A 17716-nucleotide genomic window follows, 5' to 3' on the forward strand; every position below is an offset into this window, starting at 1 on the left:
GCATTAATGCATTCAGTGTAAGCTGCTCAATTAATCCTTAAAAGATCGGGATCTCAACACCCACGCAACATAAACTATAAATGATGGTGATTTGCATGTTAATTAATCCTTCGAATCACTGCATTCAAATCAGTTTGAAAAACGCAAAAAAGAGATTTAGTCTCTTGAGTTATGAAATTACAAACGGTTAGCGGTTTATAGTTTAGATAAAACCACTGATGTTTATGGTAAAGATTAAAATCACCTTTATATGCATTTAACTTGTCAATTAAAATGAAAGTTGTAGGCAGCAATTACATTATTTAACCAATAGGTGGCCATCAAAAATATGCTACTAAATAATTTTTCAAAAACGATAAATTTAGCAATGAAACATGGCGTTTTATTAGTGAATAACTAAATCATTTATTGAAAGTGAGACAAAAAATAAATGAAGTTTCACAAACTAATTTCGAGAGGAGCACGTGATATGATCGACTGCAGCTGGCCACTCATCTACACTCATTACCTAGCCAATCAGATTCATTCAAACTCACTATAAGTAACCTAGCTAACCTAGCTCCCTTATCTTTGTTTTCCCGAAGAAACCCCCCATCCACCCCTTCTCCTCCTTTCCTCTTTTGCCGAGGGGAGCTCTCGAGAACGCCTGACCTCGTACTTCCCTCACATGCTCTATGGACCTGGCGGGAGCCCTGGGCTCAACTATCTCCGAGCTCAGGGTTCTCTCCCGGCACAGCATGCCAAACCTGCTAACTTGCTAACAAGTTGTCAAACAGTATCTAAGTGTGAACTCTTGAAATATGGGTTGTACAAATAATAATGTTAGATTTATACATTTAGTGTTATCAGCAACAGTAGGAGTAACAGTGAACCAAAAGTTTCCTGCAGTACTGTTTTTATAGCAAATGGAAAGCAAATGACATTTGTCTCCTCCCTTTTTTAGCTGATGCGAAAAATGGTCTGATCCGTGACTAAAAAAGCCACAATGTAATCAGAACCGTGAGATTTGTGATCCGTTACACCACTGGTATAAATTTTCAACTCCAGGGTTATCTTCTACCCTATATCACAATGTCACCTACTGGGTATAATTTTCATGTTGGTGCATCTCTTTAAATAATTTATTGCAACTTTCTGCATGAATATTGATGAATATATATGAATACTGCATATGCTATTATCACGATAACGATATTTTTCGATATATTGTGCAGCCCTAATTCCAAGCTTAAAGAACTACTATACTAGTCATTCAAATAAGTTGTGGTGGACTTCTAGGTGGTGATGAAAGTAAGCCTGGTGGAGTTATGGTGGAGTTTGATGATGGAGATAGAGGGTGGATATCCCTCTCCAATATTCGCTTCCTTCCTCCTGGGTACCAAATCCAATGTAAGTCCCACTTTGGTTTACTGAGATCTACCTCGCTCGATATTAAAACTAGAACTGGTCAATGGCTTTGTTCTAAAACCTAGAAAGTATACTGTCTACGAAGTGCACACATCTACTCAACCCAAAAAGTAAACACAAATGTTAGGTTGAAGTCTATGCTAATGTTTTTACACTGTACACCCATATATTCCATCCACTGTCTTGGGTGGATTTTTGCTTGTTGAAGTGGGACTGCTTTATTTGGAATAGATCAATTTGCATGCCATCTTTTATTTTGGCCAGAGCTAAGTATCTTAAAAGCTGCCTACATACCTCACCTGTGGCACTTTAGCATGCTGTCTAGCTGACTAGGATTTGGAGCAGAGCTTCTGTAGTTGATTTGGCATTGTTGACTTCACGTTTTACATTCACAATAAAGGTCATGAAAGCTCAATATAAATAAATATATTTACCCCTCCTCTGCCCTCTAGGTACTGAGTCAAGTCCTGCACTCATCCCTGAGGTACACCTGAGTAAAAATAGCTCTGAGCAAGAAAGCAGGACTGTGAGTGAGAAGATGGCAAGGGCGGACAGGTTTAAATCTCAGGAGAAGACTGTCAGAAGGCCAGGTGCGTGTTCTTACTAAAATAAATCTGGACAGCTTTCTAACTGTCCCTATGATGGTAAAGGTTTATACACACTGGGACAATTTTGCTCATGTTTATCATCTGTGCTTTTCAAGACATTTCTCAGCATTCACACCCATTCAATGAGCATAATGAACATGCAAAATCACTCCCTGACATTAGATGCCGCTTAACAATAAACAGAAATTCCATAGTACAACAGGTGGTGCAGCAAAACTTTACTTTTCTGATACTCGCTTGTTGGACAGAAGTCACTCTCACACCTTTCCCTAGTGTGTTTATAATGCAAGCTTTTCCGCTTCTCTTTAACCTCCTCCACTACAGCACACAAACATCTGCTTAAAGGTTTGTGGGAAAAGGTAAAGTAAAAGAAGCAAAGTGAAACTCACCAACAGATTGTTTGATCTGAGCATTTTGTGCTTAAACGCTACCAAGTCATGTTAACTAACTTTAACAGCTCAAGGCACGCAAGGTAAAATGGCAATCTCATTGGTCAACAAGTTATTAATATGGCACATCACACATAAAGGGCTCTATCATACACCCGGCGCACTGTGGCGCAAGGCGCGGCGCAATACTCTTTTGCTACTTTTAGCTCGGCGCAAGGGTGATTTTGAGGTGTTGCGCCACCCTGTTTAAATAGCAAATGCATTTGCACTCAAATGTGCGCCCATAGGCGTTCTGGTCTAAAAAAGCAGCTGTGTTTTGGCGCGTTGCTATTTTGAGAAACTGTAAATAGTCTGATCTTTAGACCAGAACAAAGTCGGTATATTGTCTGGCGCAAAGTGCGCCTGTCTCACACACTACACACAAGGTGTTGAGCAATACGCAAATATCTTTACATATGAAAAATATATAAAGATATATACAGGATATAAATATAAATGATTAAAATATTACAAAACATATTAATTTCTAGCCTACATGAAGATTTAAAAACCACTGCCTTTACTTTCTTCATCTCGGGAGGCTTTTTCAGTTCATTCAATTTGCTTTTGTATAATGTTATTATTATTAGCAGTATTATTTATTATATCCATATTTATATTTGTTTTATTAAAAACAAGCCTAGATTTGTCCACCTGCCAAATTTTAGACCATATGGGGCATGACAGGTGTATTTGGAAATAACTCAGTATTTTGACCTCACTTCGTTAATATTGTTAATTTATTCGTTTGCTGGAAATTAGAACTGAATTTAGAAATAGTTTTGAAACAAATCTTTGCGCTTAACAAACGAAATTAATTATTTATAGGCTAATTGATGTCTGTGCGTAAAGGTTTCCCTATCCACGAGAGCAAAAGCGAAATTGAACTTACTTTACGTCAAAATGCGCTTATGGCGCAACGCAGCTGGCTTTTAAAGGGAATGGGAGATGAAGCTCTAATTGGTTTATTCTCAAAACACACCTATAACTCATTAAGAAAATAAACTAAACCCTTTTAGAACATGCGCCATGGTGCAAAGCGGATTTTCCCATCCTTAAATTATCAAAAACGCGTTCTGACATGCCCTGAAAGCGTTTGCGCCCTGCGTTTTGCGCTCTGCGCATGTACTGTCAAAATAGAGCCCAAAAACACACGGAACCTGCTTTTACACCTGGCGGTTTTGCGTATTGGTGTGCATGCTTATATTTGTGTCCTTTGTTTAGTAAATGAGCATGAGCAAAAATCCTTGTGCACTGTGAATGTCAGTCAACGTAAAGTGTACTGCAATTGTTCAACATTTGCCTTACAGGACGACCTAAAGGTTCGGGGCTAAAGAAGTCTCTCTCAGACACCGTAGCCAAGAGCTCAGCATCTGCTCTGACATGGCCATCAGTCGCTGCACCCAGGAAGAGAATGCCTGTTAACTTTTTCCAGCTCAATGGCTCAACCTCGAAGAAGACCTTGAAAAGCAGAGTGGTAGAAATATCCTCTCGACCTACAGTATCCATGACCACACCAACCAAAGGCCTCTTCAGCAGTAGCTCTTTTGAAGTGGACTCATTCAGCAGCATAGCTAACGGTTATTCATCCTTTGGCAGCCAGACATCTGGCATTTCACTGGAGGGCAAGAACACCTCTTATAGTCAAAAGAAGAAGGCGGAGGAGTCAGCACCACCTCGGGGCAGGAAAGTAGAATTTCTAGTCAAACTGGATCATGAAGGTGTAACATCTCCGAAGACCAAGAACAGTAAGGCTCTCCTGTTGCTGGGAGCCTCAGGCTTTGGCTCCAGTGGGGTGGGTAGTCTGCCCAGGGCAGAAGTTTATTCACATCCAGTTCTGCTAGTGAAGGACAACAGGAAAGGAGATGGCTCAAGAGCAGAGCTCTTACTGAAAAGGACATCAATCCAGAAGAAAGCCTCACCATCACTGCACTTAAATGAGTATGGAGACTTAAACCTTGGATGCCACAGAGACTGCCAGAGCTCTTACTCGGATATGGATGAGGAAGAGGTGGAGATTAGGACAGACAGCAATGCGCTTGCTTCCGCCTCTGGAGGTTTAAGGACCGCTGGTCAATTTCTCTCTCGTATCTCAGTCTCCTCGTCTTCCTCAGGTTCTTCCAGCTCCTCCAGCTCAGGCTCTCTCTCAAGTTCTAGTCTGTGCTCTTCTGACAATGACTCCTCTTACAGCTCGGAAGATGAGGAAAGCTCCACGCTGCTTCTCCAGAGCTGCATGACCCCTCATCACTCTATGCTTCAGACCACTGAAGCACCTGTGGGCCCCTCACGGCACACTTTTGTGGCCAAAGCTGTGGCCGTGTCCAGTGCCAAAGGAGGGCAAAGCAATCACAATACAGGCAGCAAGCAACTGAAGAGAAAAGAGTGTGCCAGTTCACTTTCCAAATCCTCTAAAGATCTAGTTAAGAGGCAACGGCTTCTAGCAGATCAGACCAAGCCCAGAGTGTCTCCAATCCTGCCACCTAGACAACTTTGGAGGTGGTCAGGAAACCCCACACAAGTAAGTAATTGTTGAAAAGCTAGCTAATTTGTCTGTTACTATTAATTTGTGATACTGTAATGCTGCGTTCACACTAGACGCGGAACACGCGTCAAGTGCGAGTGATTTACATGTTAAGTCAGTGCAAACGCGCAAATAGACATCCTGGGTCGCCAATGGCGCGACGCCAATGGCGCGGCGCAAATTGAACGTTTTGCGCATTTGACGCGATTAACAAACGTGTCGTGCGAATCACTCGAGTTCAAAAATCTGAACTTCAGCGGACATTCGCGCCGCGTTAACCAATCAGGAGCTTGCTCTTGTCGGGGCGTGATTGTGACGTATCGCCTGTTGTCAATGTCAGCTGGAGGATTTCCCCCGGAACACCGACAACCGGCGATACGTCACGATCACGCCCCAACAAGAGCAAGCTCCTGATTGGTTAACGCGGCGCGAATGTCCTCGAACTTGTTCAGTTTCTGGAGGAGTTTATGAGCTCACAGAGCTGGATGCACCTCTGCAAGGATGCACTCAGACACGACCCTAAACGTATCGACGCTGTTTTTCAGCCTTCATAAAACAAATAAACACAGTTATTTTCTTCATAAAATCCAAGTTAGCCATTTAGCAATGAAGCTAGAGTCACGGGGCAGACAGAAGCGCTGCCCATCACGCAAATCCGCGTCTGTTCTGAAACGAATTTGACACGCGAATGAAGCGGATTTGACGTGCGAATGAAGCGGGGTTTGATGCGCTAATGAAGCGAGTAACCTCAACTGTTCATGCGGCTATATAATAGCGCAATTTATCTACGCATTCCGCATTTGGTGTGAACACAGCATAAGGCATCTACTCTAACTTCATGAAAATACACCTAATATGCATTTGGGATTTTCTGAAAACGTCAAAACGATTTGCTTTATTTTAGAATGGAAACCCGACTACTGATACCAAATAGTCTTAGCTCAAGTATAGTCATGTAAATGTTTTGGTACTTGCTTTATTACAGTGGTCAAAACAGTGCATCCTTTGGCTCAAACATTTTATCGTGAGTGTAAAACCACAAACTACAAGCTGTTTAGTGGGTGGTTAAATTTAGTGCAAATAATAGCAGATGGGCCTGTTTGGAAACAGTCATTATGCATGCTATCACATTCACCTACAGTTTACCTTTAAACAAACTAAATAATTGTTGTGTGCAAACAGTCTGCAAACATCTGAAGCTCTCTTTATTAAATTAGCGACGTGGACTTAAGGGAAAGGCCCGGAAGCTTTTCTACAAAGCCATAGTACGTGGCAAGGACATCGTGCGGGTCGGAGACTGTGCTGTGTTCCTTTCAACTGGACACCCTCCCCTTCCATTGATCGGCCGGATAGAGAGTTTCTGGGAATCGTGGCAGAACAGTATGGTTGTGAAGGTCAAGTGGTTCTACCACCCTGAAGAGACCAAGCTTGGCAAAAGACATCGCGATGGCAAAGTGAGTATCCCGATACTCCATAGTCTTGTCAGTCATAATGGACTTTTAATATGCTATAAATGTTTAATTTGAGTAGGCAACTCACAAACTTGCACTCAAATCACTGCCACAATACAAAATATTGCTAACACTACTAAGTACCAGTTCTCACTATTAACTAGTGACTTATTACCTACTTATTGTTACAATATTGGCTGCTTATTTGTACTTTTTCTGCATGATTTTATTCTACATCCCTAATCCTATCCAATACCTAAACCCAGCTACTACCTTAATAACTATTAATAAGCAGCAAAATAGGAGTTTATTCAGCTAAAAGCCATATTAGCGAGAATTGTACCTTAAAATGAAGTGTGAACAAAATATTGTGCGAATCGGCATGGGAATGTGACAAAAGTTGGGCGAGGCAGTGGCGCAGTGGGTAGCACGTTCGCCTCACAGCAAGAAGGTCGCTGGGTTGCTGGTTCAAACCTCGGCTCAGTTGGCGTTTCTGTGTGGAGTTTGCATGTCCTCCCTGCCTTCCCGTGGGTTTCCTTCGGGTGCTCCGGTTTCCCCCACAGTCCAAATACATGTGGTACAGGTGAATTGGGTTGGCTAAATTGTCCGTAGTGTGTGTGTGGATGTTTCCCAGAGATGGGTTGCAGCTGGAAGGGCATCCGCATTCAAAAGTTATGAATATTATTATGGTACATTTTTGGATGTTCTGTAATTAAAGCTTGATTGTTATTGCAAAAGCCACAAATTAGGCACTGTTAATTGTTTTTGATAATGGGGACTAGACAATAGGACAATGCTATAGCACATAATACGTTTTTTTTTTTTTCTCTCGTTAGCATGCTCTGTACCAGTCATGCCATGAAGATGAAAACGACGTCCAGACAATCTCTCATAAGTGCCAGGTGGTCACCTGTGAGGAATATGATCGACTGACCCGCAACAGGAAGTCTGACGGGAGCTACCATGACCTGTACTATCTGGCCGGCACTTACGACCCCACCAGTGGCCAGCTACTCACCGCAGATGGGATGTCCATACTCTGTTAGCACTGGACTTGCGTGTCTGTGAATACTACTGAGCTGCTGTCTTCGGTCCAAAGTCGGAGATGTTGCTTTGACCGAGGACCAGTTGGCAGACTACTACCCTCATCCCAATAAACTGTCTAATCTGGAAGGAGACTCCTGCATGCTTCTACCACAGTAGATGCAGCTTGTCCATAGTCCAAATTCTCTATGGACCAGTTGTGGATCTTAATCTCCATGAACCGTTGTCTGACCTTTGATCACCAAAGCAAAACTCTTGGTTTGGGGAACATGGCGGATGACTTTGAAGACTTGAGCCATGTTGTAGTCTGCGGTGTGCGTGGTGCACTCTCCGTACGTCACTTTCATGATTCCAGGGATATTTAAGTAAGCATAGATATAAATATATATAATTTCATTTATGTATATATAGGGAAATATTTCCTATCAAGCCATACACTTAAGTACCTCTTAACATGTCTTTTTATTCAGGTGTATATTGTACAGGACAGGTCGCTTGTAGGGTTTTGTGTGTGTGTTTGTGTGTGTGTTATTTTTGTCTATATGTAAATATTTGAGGCTATTTTATAACGTACTGTACAGAGGCTTATCTTAAAACCATGTTTTAATCGATTGATTTATTTTTGTATAAGTGGGTAATATAATAGTTGTTGTTTTTCTGTGAGAGGGTGGACTGATGATGTATGCATTGCACTGCACACGGCCTGCTGATACAGTGAGAGAGGAGGCGTCCCGGTCCCATTTTCTCCTTCAGAGACAGGGATGCACAGGACGCTATCCTTTTATCAGCTGCACTTTGGGCATTTGTTCCTCTAATGTCTTACTCCAGTTTTTTGTTGCTCATGTTTGCAGACTCAAAACACTTTAACGTTGCGTCAAAGGGAAAAAAATTGACACTTTTAAAGTATTCGATTTGCCATCAGTGGTCTACAAATAACGAGAGTCTACAAATAATGAGAATAGAAAGGGAGAATCTCCTAAAGAAATGTCTAACTCATAACGAACACAAAGCCTGGTTTTATGACCGTTTAAACTTATGCAGTGCAACATTAAGCACATTTCCCCCTCTTTCATTGCTGTAATGTGGGAAAATTGTTACTTCCCATTTAAATAATACAGCAATGAAAATCAAAAGGACTGTTTGGACCACACTGACTTTTTTTTTGTTGTGAGATTCGCCTACAACACTGGTATGTAATGCCAGAAGAAACTGATTCCATGTGTTATTACTGTATCTGATGCATTTATTTTGTTCTCAAATGCATCCTGCACTGTATTTCCATGTTTCTTTGCCTTTCAGCAAAGTTTTCACCACATTTTCAACGCTACCACCCATCAAAATGGGCTATTTTTGTTGGTGGTGAAATACACCTGAATCTTTATCTTAGTATCCCAGGGTCAGGGCACTAAAGGCAAGGGATTGTTAGAGAAATAGGCACAGTTGGAGTTCATCCACTGAAAAAAATGATTCATTGGATTGACAATTTTTCCTTAAGGTAAGTGGTTGCAAACTATTTATATTGGCTAAATTAAATTAAATTAAATGTTATCATGGGCGGCGCAGTGAGTAGCACGTTCACCTCACAGCAAGAAGGTCGCTGGTTCGAGCCTCGGCTCAGTTGGCGTTTCTGTGTGGAGTTTGCATGTTCTCCCTGCGTTCGCGTGGGTTTCCTCCGGGTGCTCCGGTTCCCTTCACTGCCCAAAGACATGCAGTAAAGGTGAATTGGGTAGGCTAAATTGTCTAGTGTATGAGTGTGTGTGTGAATGAGTGTATGTGAAAGTTTCCCAGAGATGGGTTGCGGCTGGAAGGGCATCCGCTGCGTAAAAACTTGCTGGGTAAGTTGGCGGTTCATTCCGCTGTGGCGACCCCGGATTATTAAGGGACTAAGCCGACAAGAAAATGAATGAATGAATGTCATCATTTTCAACTTAATTTGTTTAAATTCAGCCCACATAAATAGTTTTCAACCCCTTACGTTTAAAAAAACAATCCAATGAATGATGTTTTTAAGTGTAGAGAAGTTGGCGTACAGTCAGCCGGTTCTCCGTGCACTCATTTTTCACTGTGAGGGACAATCGCATTCATGCATGAAGGAGCAAACATCCAGTTTGAAAGGCTCACACAATCACAGCATTCTTCTTTTGTGCCAAAAATAGTCATTTCTGATTATGCAATCTTCACTGTGTTGGACAAGTGTTATTTTATTTTGTATGTTGTGTTGTCGTTCTATCATTAGTGCTTATTTATTTGTCAGTGTTACTGCTTCATTACAAAACCAATGGATGGTGTTAAAATGTCTTATTTGCTGGGATCTATTTGACCCAAAAGTGTCGAACTAATGTGCATGTGGCTTGAGCTACAGTCAGACCTTCACCTTTTGTCGCCCCCATTAACAACTGCTCCAGCCCCGCAGGAGAAGTGACGTCATCGCCGACCCCTCAGTTTCCTGACCGTTTACCCCCCGTCCATCCTTTCAGCTTTACAAACTTCCAGAATTTCCCCTTTTGAACCACTTTGGCCTTGTGATTTGCTTATGGAGCCCGAGAGAGATGTATATGTTTGGCACACTGCAGTGTATAGAATGTATGCTGCACACAGTATGCACGCTTTCCTATTGCATTTGCCAAAATGTGACCACAGAATATCGAAGCCCACTACAAAATACACTCGAGCTGATTTTCCATCTCCGGTGTGATGACCAACCAGAAGCATCAACTCTCTTTCTCTCTTTTTTTTCTCGACTTGTTATATGATCAAAATGCCAAATGTGAATTTTAAGATAAAAACCTGCTGAATTATTAAGTACTATTTAAAAAAAGTAGTAAACAGTACTGCAAATGGATTTTGTGAAGTACTTAGCCAGCAGACACAACGTCATAAGACATTGATTTCAGGTTAGATTTGGGTCTCTAGGGCAATGTTATTTTGAAATCCAATAATGACGTGAAATGACGTTGATATTTGGTTGTTTTTGGGTTGTGTTGGAAAGTGGCCAAAATCCTTTGTTGAGCCAACATCCTAAACCAACGTCATGTTGATGTCAAATACTGACATTTATTCACCAAGTATGGCAACCAAAATCCAAAGTCTGATAGACATAGTGGTAACGTCCACACAACCTCAAGTTGTAACATCATTAGACGTTGATATTCGGTTAGATTTGGGTCGCCAGCATCTAAGGGAAATGTTATTTTAATGTCCAATAATGATGTGAAACGACATTAATATTTGGTTGGTTTTGGGTTGTGTTGGAAAGTGGCCAAAATCCATCATCGAGCTAACATCTTAATCCAACGTCATATTGTTGTCAAATACTGGCAACCAAAATCTAACGCTTGATATAAGGTTAGATTTGGGTCGCCAGCTTTTAAGGACAATGTTATTTTGACTAGGGTTAGGCAGATAGACGATGACCGATGGCTAGGCCCACACGGAATCTGCTCGCGCAGAATTCCGCAGATTTTCTGCAGATTTTCCGCAGAATTTCGCAGTTTTTTAGCCCATTATAAATTCTGTTTATTTACTTGAGTAAATGTGTAAATCGGAATTTATTCAGTTTTTATTCAGTAATTTATTACTTTTTATTTAATATATTAAAGTGTAAGTTATGATACTCCGCTGGATACTCCCAAAATAATTACGCAGAAATCCGCAGATTTTTACCAAAATTCTCCGCAGAAATAGCAAAAAACGTCCGCAGATTCCATCTGGCCCTACCGATGGCCAATAGACACCACAATGCTGAGCCGGAATCGCCAGTCCTCCACCCCGCCCCGTCGCAAAATCTGCCCGCGAAAAATACACACTTGGCCCCGTTTACACTAATACGTCTTAGTGTTAAAATGGCATTTTAGAACGAAAATGATCCACATCCACACCGTTTTACCTAGCATTTCTGAACAGCCCACCGTCTGCTGAAAATGCACATCACGTGACCACACACAGACAGACAGACTGAGCCACACACACACAGCCACGGACTGTCATTCGCTCCTCTAAGCTCCAAAGAAGAGCAGTGCACGTCGGACAGTTTATCAATTATATTTCTACCGCTGGATCGCGTCTCACGATAGTTGTTAAACGTGATATTCAGACATCCCAAGTCTCCCGAAAGTTCCGGAAGTCTCTATGCATTTGCGGGACTCATAATCCCCACAAGAGTGATAATCATTCGGAAATCGCACGTCTCCCTCCTGGTCCTCAAATAAGTTGCGAACCCTTCTCAGCCCCGGATCCCTCCTCTCTCTTCAGACACCAGACATGTGGCGCGCACTCAGTCAAACTGATATTAGGCATTGATAGACATTGATATTAGGTTAGATTTGGGTCGCCAGCTTCTAAGGGCAACGTTAATTTGATGTCAAATAATGACGTGAAATTACGTTGATATTTGGTTGTTTTTGGGTTGTGTTGGAAAATGGCTAAAATCTATCGTCGAGCCAACATACTAAACCAACATCATATTGACATCAAATACTGACATTAATTCATCAGGTATGGCAACCAAAATCTAACATTTGATAGACGTCATAGTGGTAACGTCCACACAACGTCAAGCTGTAACATCATTAGATGTTGATATTAGGTTAGATTTAGGTCGCCAGCGTGTAAGGGCAATGGTATTTTGACTAGGGTTGGGCAGATAGACGATGGCCGATGGCCAATAGACAGCACAATGCTGAGCCGGCATCGCCGATCCTCCACCCCGCCCCGTCGTAAAATCTGCCCGCGAAAAATACACACTTGGCCCCGTTTACACTAATACGTCTTAGTGTTAAGTGAAGTTTATGTATAAACAAATTTCGAGAGGATCACGTGCTTATGATTGCTAGCAGCTGACCCGCATTATCCAATTCACTACTATCCAATCAGATGACTCCTAAACTACCATAAATACCCTGGGGTTTATTCCATTGCTATCTTCGTTTTGAAGAGGCAGCTTCACCGTAGCTAGCTCCGTTGAAGAACCTACTCTAAACCAGCATGGACAACCAAAGCATCTACAAGCTATCACCTACCAGCTATCACCTACCAGCTACAATCTACCAGCTACCATCTACAAATTACCAGCTATAATCTACAAGCTACTAGCTATAATTTACAAGCTACAATCTACAGCAGCAGCAACAACAACTGCAGCAACAACAACTGCAGCAACAACAACTACTACTTCAAAACAACTCCAACAATTGCATCAACGACTTCAACAAACATCAAACCTTCTACTTCAACGCATCTGCTGTGTCTTCAACCCTATTCTCCAGCAAATGACAGCCAAAAACTCCAAAGCCATTGCAATGAAACTGAACTATTACCTTTTTCCTAGCGGTGCACATGCTATGCACATGAAGGGAAGCTTTGCAAAAATAACTTTACCAAACATTTAGACTAAAACATTTATAAATCTTTTGAATAACAAGACTAGTGTAAACAATGATTTTAACTAAAGATACTTGCCTCTTGCCCATCCACTGATCCATAACATTTAACAGCTTGTTTGCTGGAATGTTCAGCAAGCAACAGCTCAAGTCATAAACAATGGTGAACTTGATCAACAAAATGGCCGCCGGGCTTTTTCACCTTTGGCACGCTTGACTGGCTCTCCCTTAAGCCAATAGCTGTAAGGAGAAGCGTCACCACCCAATAAGCTCTCTGGAGAAGGTCCTGCCCTCTCTCTTGACTCTGTTGCAAGTCTTATGAATGAATTTGGACCAGACAAGCTTGTGAATGAAGTTAAGATATCAACAAATGTTATTCATGGATTAAAGTAAAGCCAATTACTAACATTCCATTCACAGTTTTCCTAAGTGGTGACATCGCCCTCGAAGTCTTATAGAGTTCAGAGTTTGATGTTAGCAATTAAAAAAAAAAAAAAAAAAAAAAAAAAAAAATTAAATAAATAAATTAAAAATAAATAAATAAATTATACACAGAGCACTGGGGTCCAATTACACTAGACCAGTGACTCATTTATTCATACACTAGTGTCTTATGTAAGCTTATAATGGCAAGTCAGTTGGATGTGAAACAGCAACAAACAACTTCCTGATTGGCTGCTATGAATAGGAGGACATTTCTGACAACGGAACTTCAATAAACACTTCCAGGACCACCAGACAAACCATATCCCTTATCCTCAGCTCTCCATCCAGTTGCCATTCTGTGGGGGGATGAATGCTCACCTCTACCATCCTTGCACGTAGCGATATCAAGCTATCAGACCATGCATTAATAAAAAGACCATGACATTTGGCTGCAGAACCTGACCCTCATCCAACCCATTACATTTTATATGCTCTTCAAATACAATCACACTCTAAATAAAGGATGCATTTCCACTCACATAGCTCACATCCACGATGCTATATTTCTCAAATTGCTTGAATTGCATTGTCACCCTGATACTAACTTCTGATTTCTGATTTCAGATCTAACCCAAGGATCTAACCCGGGCGTTCCAGCTCTCCCTTCCTTAACCTTATTCTGCTCCAATCTACAATCTGCGACTACCGAACCTGCAACAGTGAATTCGTTAATCAAAAAGAATCGATAATAAACTCATGATAGTACTATTCTTGCCCCACTGTTCAGCGTTCGTGTATTAGTCCTATTGACATTGCGACTTGAGAGTTCTCTAGCAAAAACCCTTGATTATTGGTCTCCGCTCCTCACAATTCTATATTCCTAGCATTAACAGCACCATTCCATCAGACGAATACTCGCTGAATTATCATGATTTAGACCAAGCAATTTCGCTCATCAGTTTAGCTGGCCGCAATGCTTGGCTTGCAAAAATAGACATTTCATCCGCCTTTAAAATCATGCCAATTCACCCAGACTTCTGACACCTTTTTGGCATTCATTGGCGCTCACAATTTTACTTTGCAGTCCGATAAACTTTCGGCTGCAAAAGTAGTCCTAAAATTTTCAATATGCTTAAGAAGCATTATGCTGGATTTTATCTAATAACTACGAAATCCCGCATATCATCCATCTCCTCAATGATTTTCTCCTTATTTCCCTACCTTCTCACCCCCAGCTAAACACCTATCGATCACCCAAAGGTTTTCGAAAATCTAGGCATCCCCCTCGCAGAGGAGAAACAGCCGGTCCCAGCACTTCCATAGAATTTCTGGGCATCAACTTAGATTTAAATAAATTTCAAGCATCCCTTCCCAAAGAAAAGATTGACCGTATAATCTCTATCTCAAATTTTCCTCGAGAAACCATCATGCACCAAACGCGAACTGCTATCTATTCTCGCGCATTTCAATTTCGCGATGCGTATAATTCCCCAAGGCCGCCCGTTTATTACTCACCTCCTTCAGCTCTCCACCTCGGTCCCCGGTTTAGAAGATACCATATATCTTTCTAAACCCAGTCGCAATGAACCCAGCTTATGGATCTCCTTCCTTAAGCAATGGAACGGCTGTTCCTTTTTCTATAGCGACCTAATTTCTTCCCCGGTGGATATTAATTTATTCACTGACTCTGCCCCCTCAGTCGGGTTCGGCGGCTTTTACCAAGGTCACTGGTTTACTTCAACGTGGCCCGCAGATGCTCAGTCTACCCAGAAATCAGCAATCATCTGCGCTTTCGAACTATACCCCATAGTCGCAGCAGTGCTTTTATGGGTAGATGAATGGTCCGCCTCTAGCATTCTCGTTCATTGCGACAACGAAGCCACCGTTTATTGCATTAATAAAGGACGCTCGGACGCACTTCCAATTATGCCCTTACTAAGACGCCTCGTTTGGACGGCAGCCAAAAGCAATTCATTATGACTGCTAGACATGTTCCAGTTTGCAAAAATCAAATTGCTGATTCTCTCTCTCACTTTCTTTTCCAGAAATTTCGGCTCTTGGTACCGGAAGCAGACCAGCATCCAACACCTGTTCCACTCTATTCACAAATGATATTGCCATTAAACTTCCATATCTCTGATCCTTTACGCTGTCGCACCAAGGACCCTTGAGTCATATTCAGAAATGGCTATCACATCCAATTTCAATCCCGCAATACACCCCACTATATCTGATCTAACACTGCTGAATGCTGAAACACTCGCCTTTTTCATTAAGCAAAGCAAAACAGATCAGATAAGCAAAGGGCATTTTATTTACATTTTAACATATTTTCCCCCACTCAGCCATTCCAAACTCTCCTAGCTTTCTCCATTCAAGGAGAGCAAAAGAGTCTGACCCACATGCCCCACTTTTTACTGATGACGCTAACCGTCCAGTAACCCTTTTTTTGGTTTCAAAAACATCTGAAAGAAGTCCTTCGCCTTTCGGGCTTTTCCCCCGAATTGTATTCCAGCCATTCATTTAGAATTGGCGCAGCCACCACAGCAGCTCACAAAGGTCTATCCCCACACCAAATCCAGACCCTAGGCCGCTGGTCCTCCGATGCCTTCAAAGCTTACATTCGCCTTAGCCGATCCCACCTCAAGACAGCCCAGCTAGCCCTAATCAGCTAAATTCCAAACTCCAACTAGGGGTACGAGCTCGACCCTAAGTAGGCTGGAGTACGTGTGTGTGTGTGCTTGCGTATGGGTGCGCATGGAATGTGTGTGATTGCTCGCGCAAAGACAGCGTGCGTTTGCACACATACACATGCATGTTGCACGCAGATATGCATGGGTACAGGTGTACGTCTAAGTATGCATATGTGCGTGCAAACAATGAGTATGTGAACATAGGGGCACTACATGTTGTGCAGGTTGCATGTATGCTCTTAACTTTCCTTTCAAACCTACTATGCTCCTTCCCTCACCATGCTCTGACCCCCGCAGGGGTTCAATCCGAATTCGACTCTCGCGAGTCACCCCTAGCCCATCCCCGGCCACCCCTTCACTACCACCCCCAGTAAGAGCCTGCACTACCCCCTCCCTCTTCCCGACTCTTACTGCCCCCCCCCCCCATAGCTCTGACCCTCGCAGGGGTCGCGCTGAGCTTCGACTCTCGCAAGAGTCACCATTTGCGCCCCACCCAGGCCATTAGAAATGGTATGTATGCGCATGTTATACGCATACATCCGATGTATACCTGTTCCGATGCGTGTGCATGCACATGCCGAAACAGGAATAGACGCACGTGCATGCTCACGCACGCAGGTTATCCCCTCTCTCCTTTTCTTCCTTTGGCGTCGAGTTCCTCCGCCCTCTCTTTTCTTCCTTTCTCATAGGCCATCAATCCTCAGCTCTAACTCCCGCAGGAGTGACTAAAACGAGCTTCGACTCTCGCAAGAGTCCCGCCCCGGCCACCCCCTGCTGCAGTCTCCACCGCCCCCTCCCTTTCCCAGACTTCAGCAGGGGAAATGCCCACAGCAGCTCTGACCCCCGCAGGGGTCGCTCCGAGCTTCGACTCTCGCAAGAGTCAATCACCACCCACGCCCGGCCCTTACCATGTAATAACCATATATATTCATATATATTTATATATGCATATATACTTCTATATTCTCCTTTTCTTCTTTCTGGCGTTGAGATTCTCCGCCTGGCAATTATTTGCCCCTTCTTTCTTCCTTACAGCGTGAGTGCTTCCGCTACTTTTACCCTTCTCTGATCTTCCCCCTTATCTCCTTACCCTCCTATTTCCTCAATTCTTTTCCAGCGTTGAGTCCTCCGCTAACTGTCTTTCTTTCAGCGTCACTCTTTCGCTATGTTCTTCCTTAAGCATAGGCCCTCAATCCTCAGCTCTAGCCCCCGCAGGGGCGACTAAAACGAGCTTCAACTCCCGCAGGAGTTCAGGCCCTGGCCACCTCCCACCCTCTCATGCAAGAGTCTCCACCGCCCAAATCTTCCCGACTCTTGCCTGAGCAAACTAACCCCAGCTCCCACCCCCGCAGGGGTGTATATATTTGAGCCTTGACTCCCGCGGAGTCTATCCAGCCCTGCCCCCACCCCGCCTAAGCTCTAGCAGCCTACTTTGCTCTGCTCCCTTAGAAGCTTCTCTTCCTAAGCTATCAACGCTATATCCAGCAGCCGGATATGGCTTGTTACACCTGCTTTTTGGGGGGCTCTTCAATACGCGGCTGCTGTCCCGAGCTATTCAAAGGCATTTTTGGGGAGTTCCCGAGATCTACCTGAGCTCAAACTCCCCTCCCGCTTTGCAACGGGAGGGAGTCCTGGGCTCGAGGATCTCATGAGCTCAGGGCTCTCTCCCGGGACAGCATGCCAAACAAGCTTATAATTAATCATCAGCTAAGTGTGAACTCTTGAAGTGAAGTTTATGTATAAACAAATTTCGAGAGGAT

At 42.9% G+C, this 17716-nt stretch overlaps 1 protein-coding gene across 1 annotated transcript in view; it reads left to right on the forward strand.

Annotated features, from left to right (window-relative positions):
• bahcc1a (BAH domain and coiled-coil containing 1a) overlaps positions 1-9753 on the forward strand; it is a 144597-nt gene extending 134844 nt beyond the window's left edge. The window contains exons 25-29 of the mRNA XM_087245247.1: positions 1279-1389; positions 1860-1997; positions 3754-4961; positions 6182-6418; positions 7252-9753. Coding sequence (XP_087101373.1) covers positions 1279-1389; positions 1860-1997; positions 3754-4961; positions 6182-6418; positions 7252-7461 — 1904 coding nt within the window. The 3' untranslated portion in view covers positions 7462-9753. The remainder of the gene's footprint in view (positions 1-1278; positions 1390-1859; positions 1998-3753; positions 4962-6181; positions 6419-7251) is intronic.
• The last annotated feature ends 7963 nt before the right edge of the window (positions 9754-17716 follow it).

Source organism: Danio rerio, chromosome 3 (assembly GCF_052040795.2).
Source record: "Danio rerio strain M-AB ecotype USA chromosome 3, GRCz13ab, whole genome shotgun sequence".
Taxonomy (NCBI): Eukaryota; Metazoa; Chordata; class Actinopteri; order Cypriniformes; family Danionidae; genus Danio; species Danio rerio.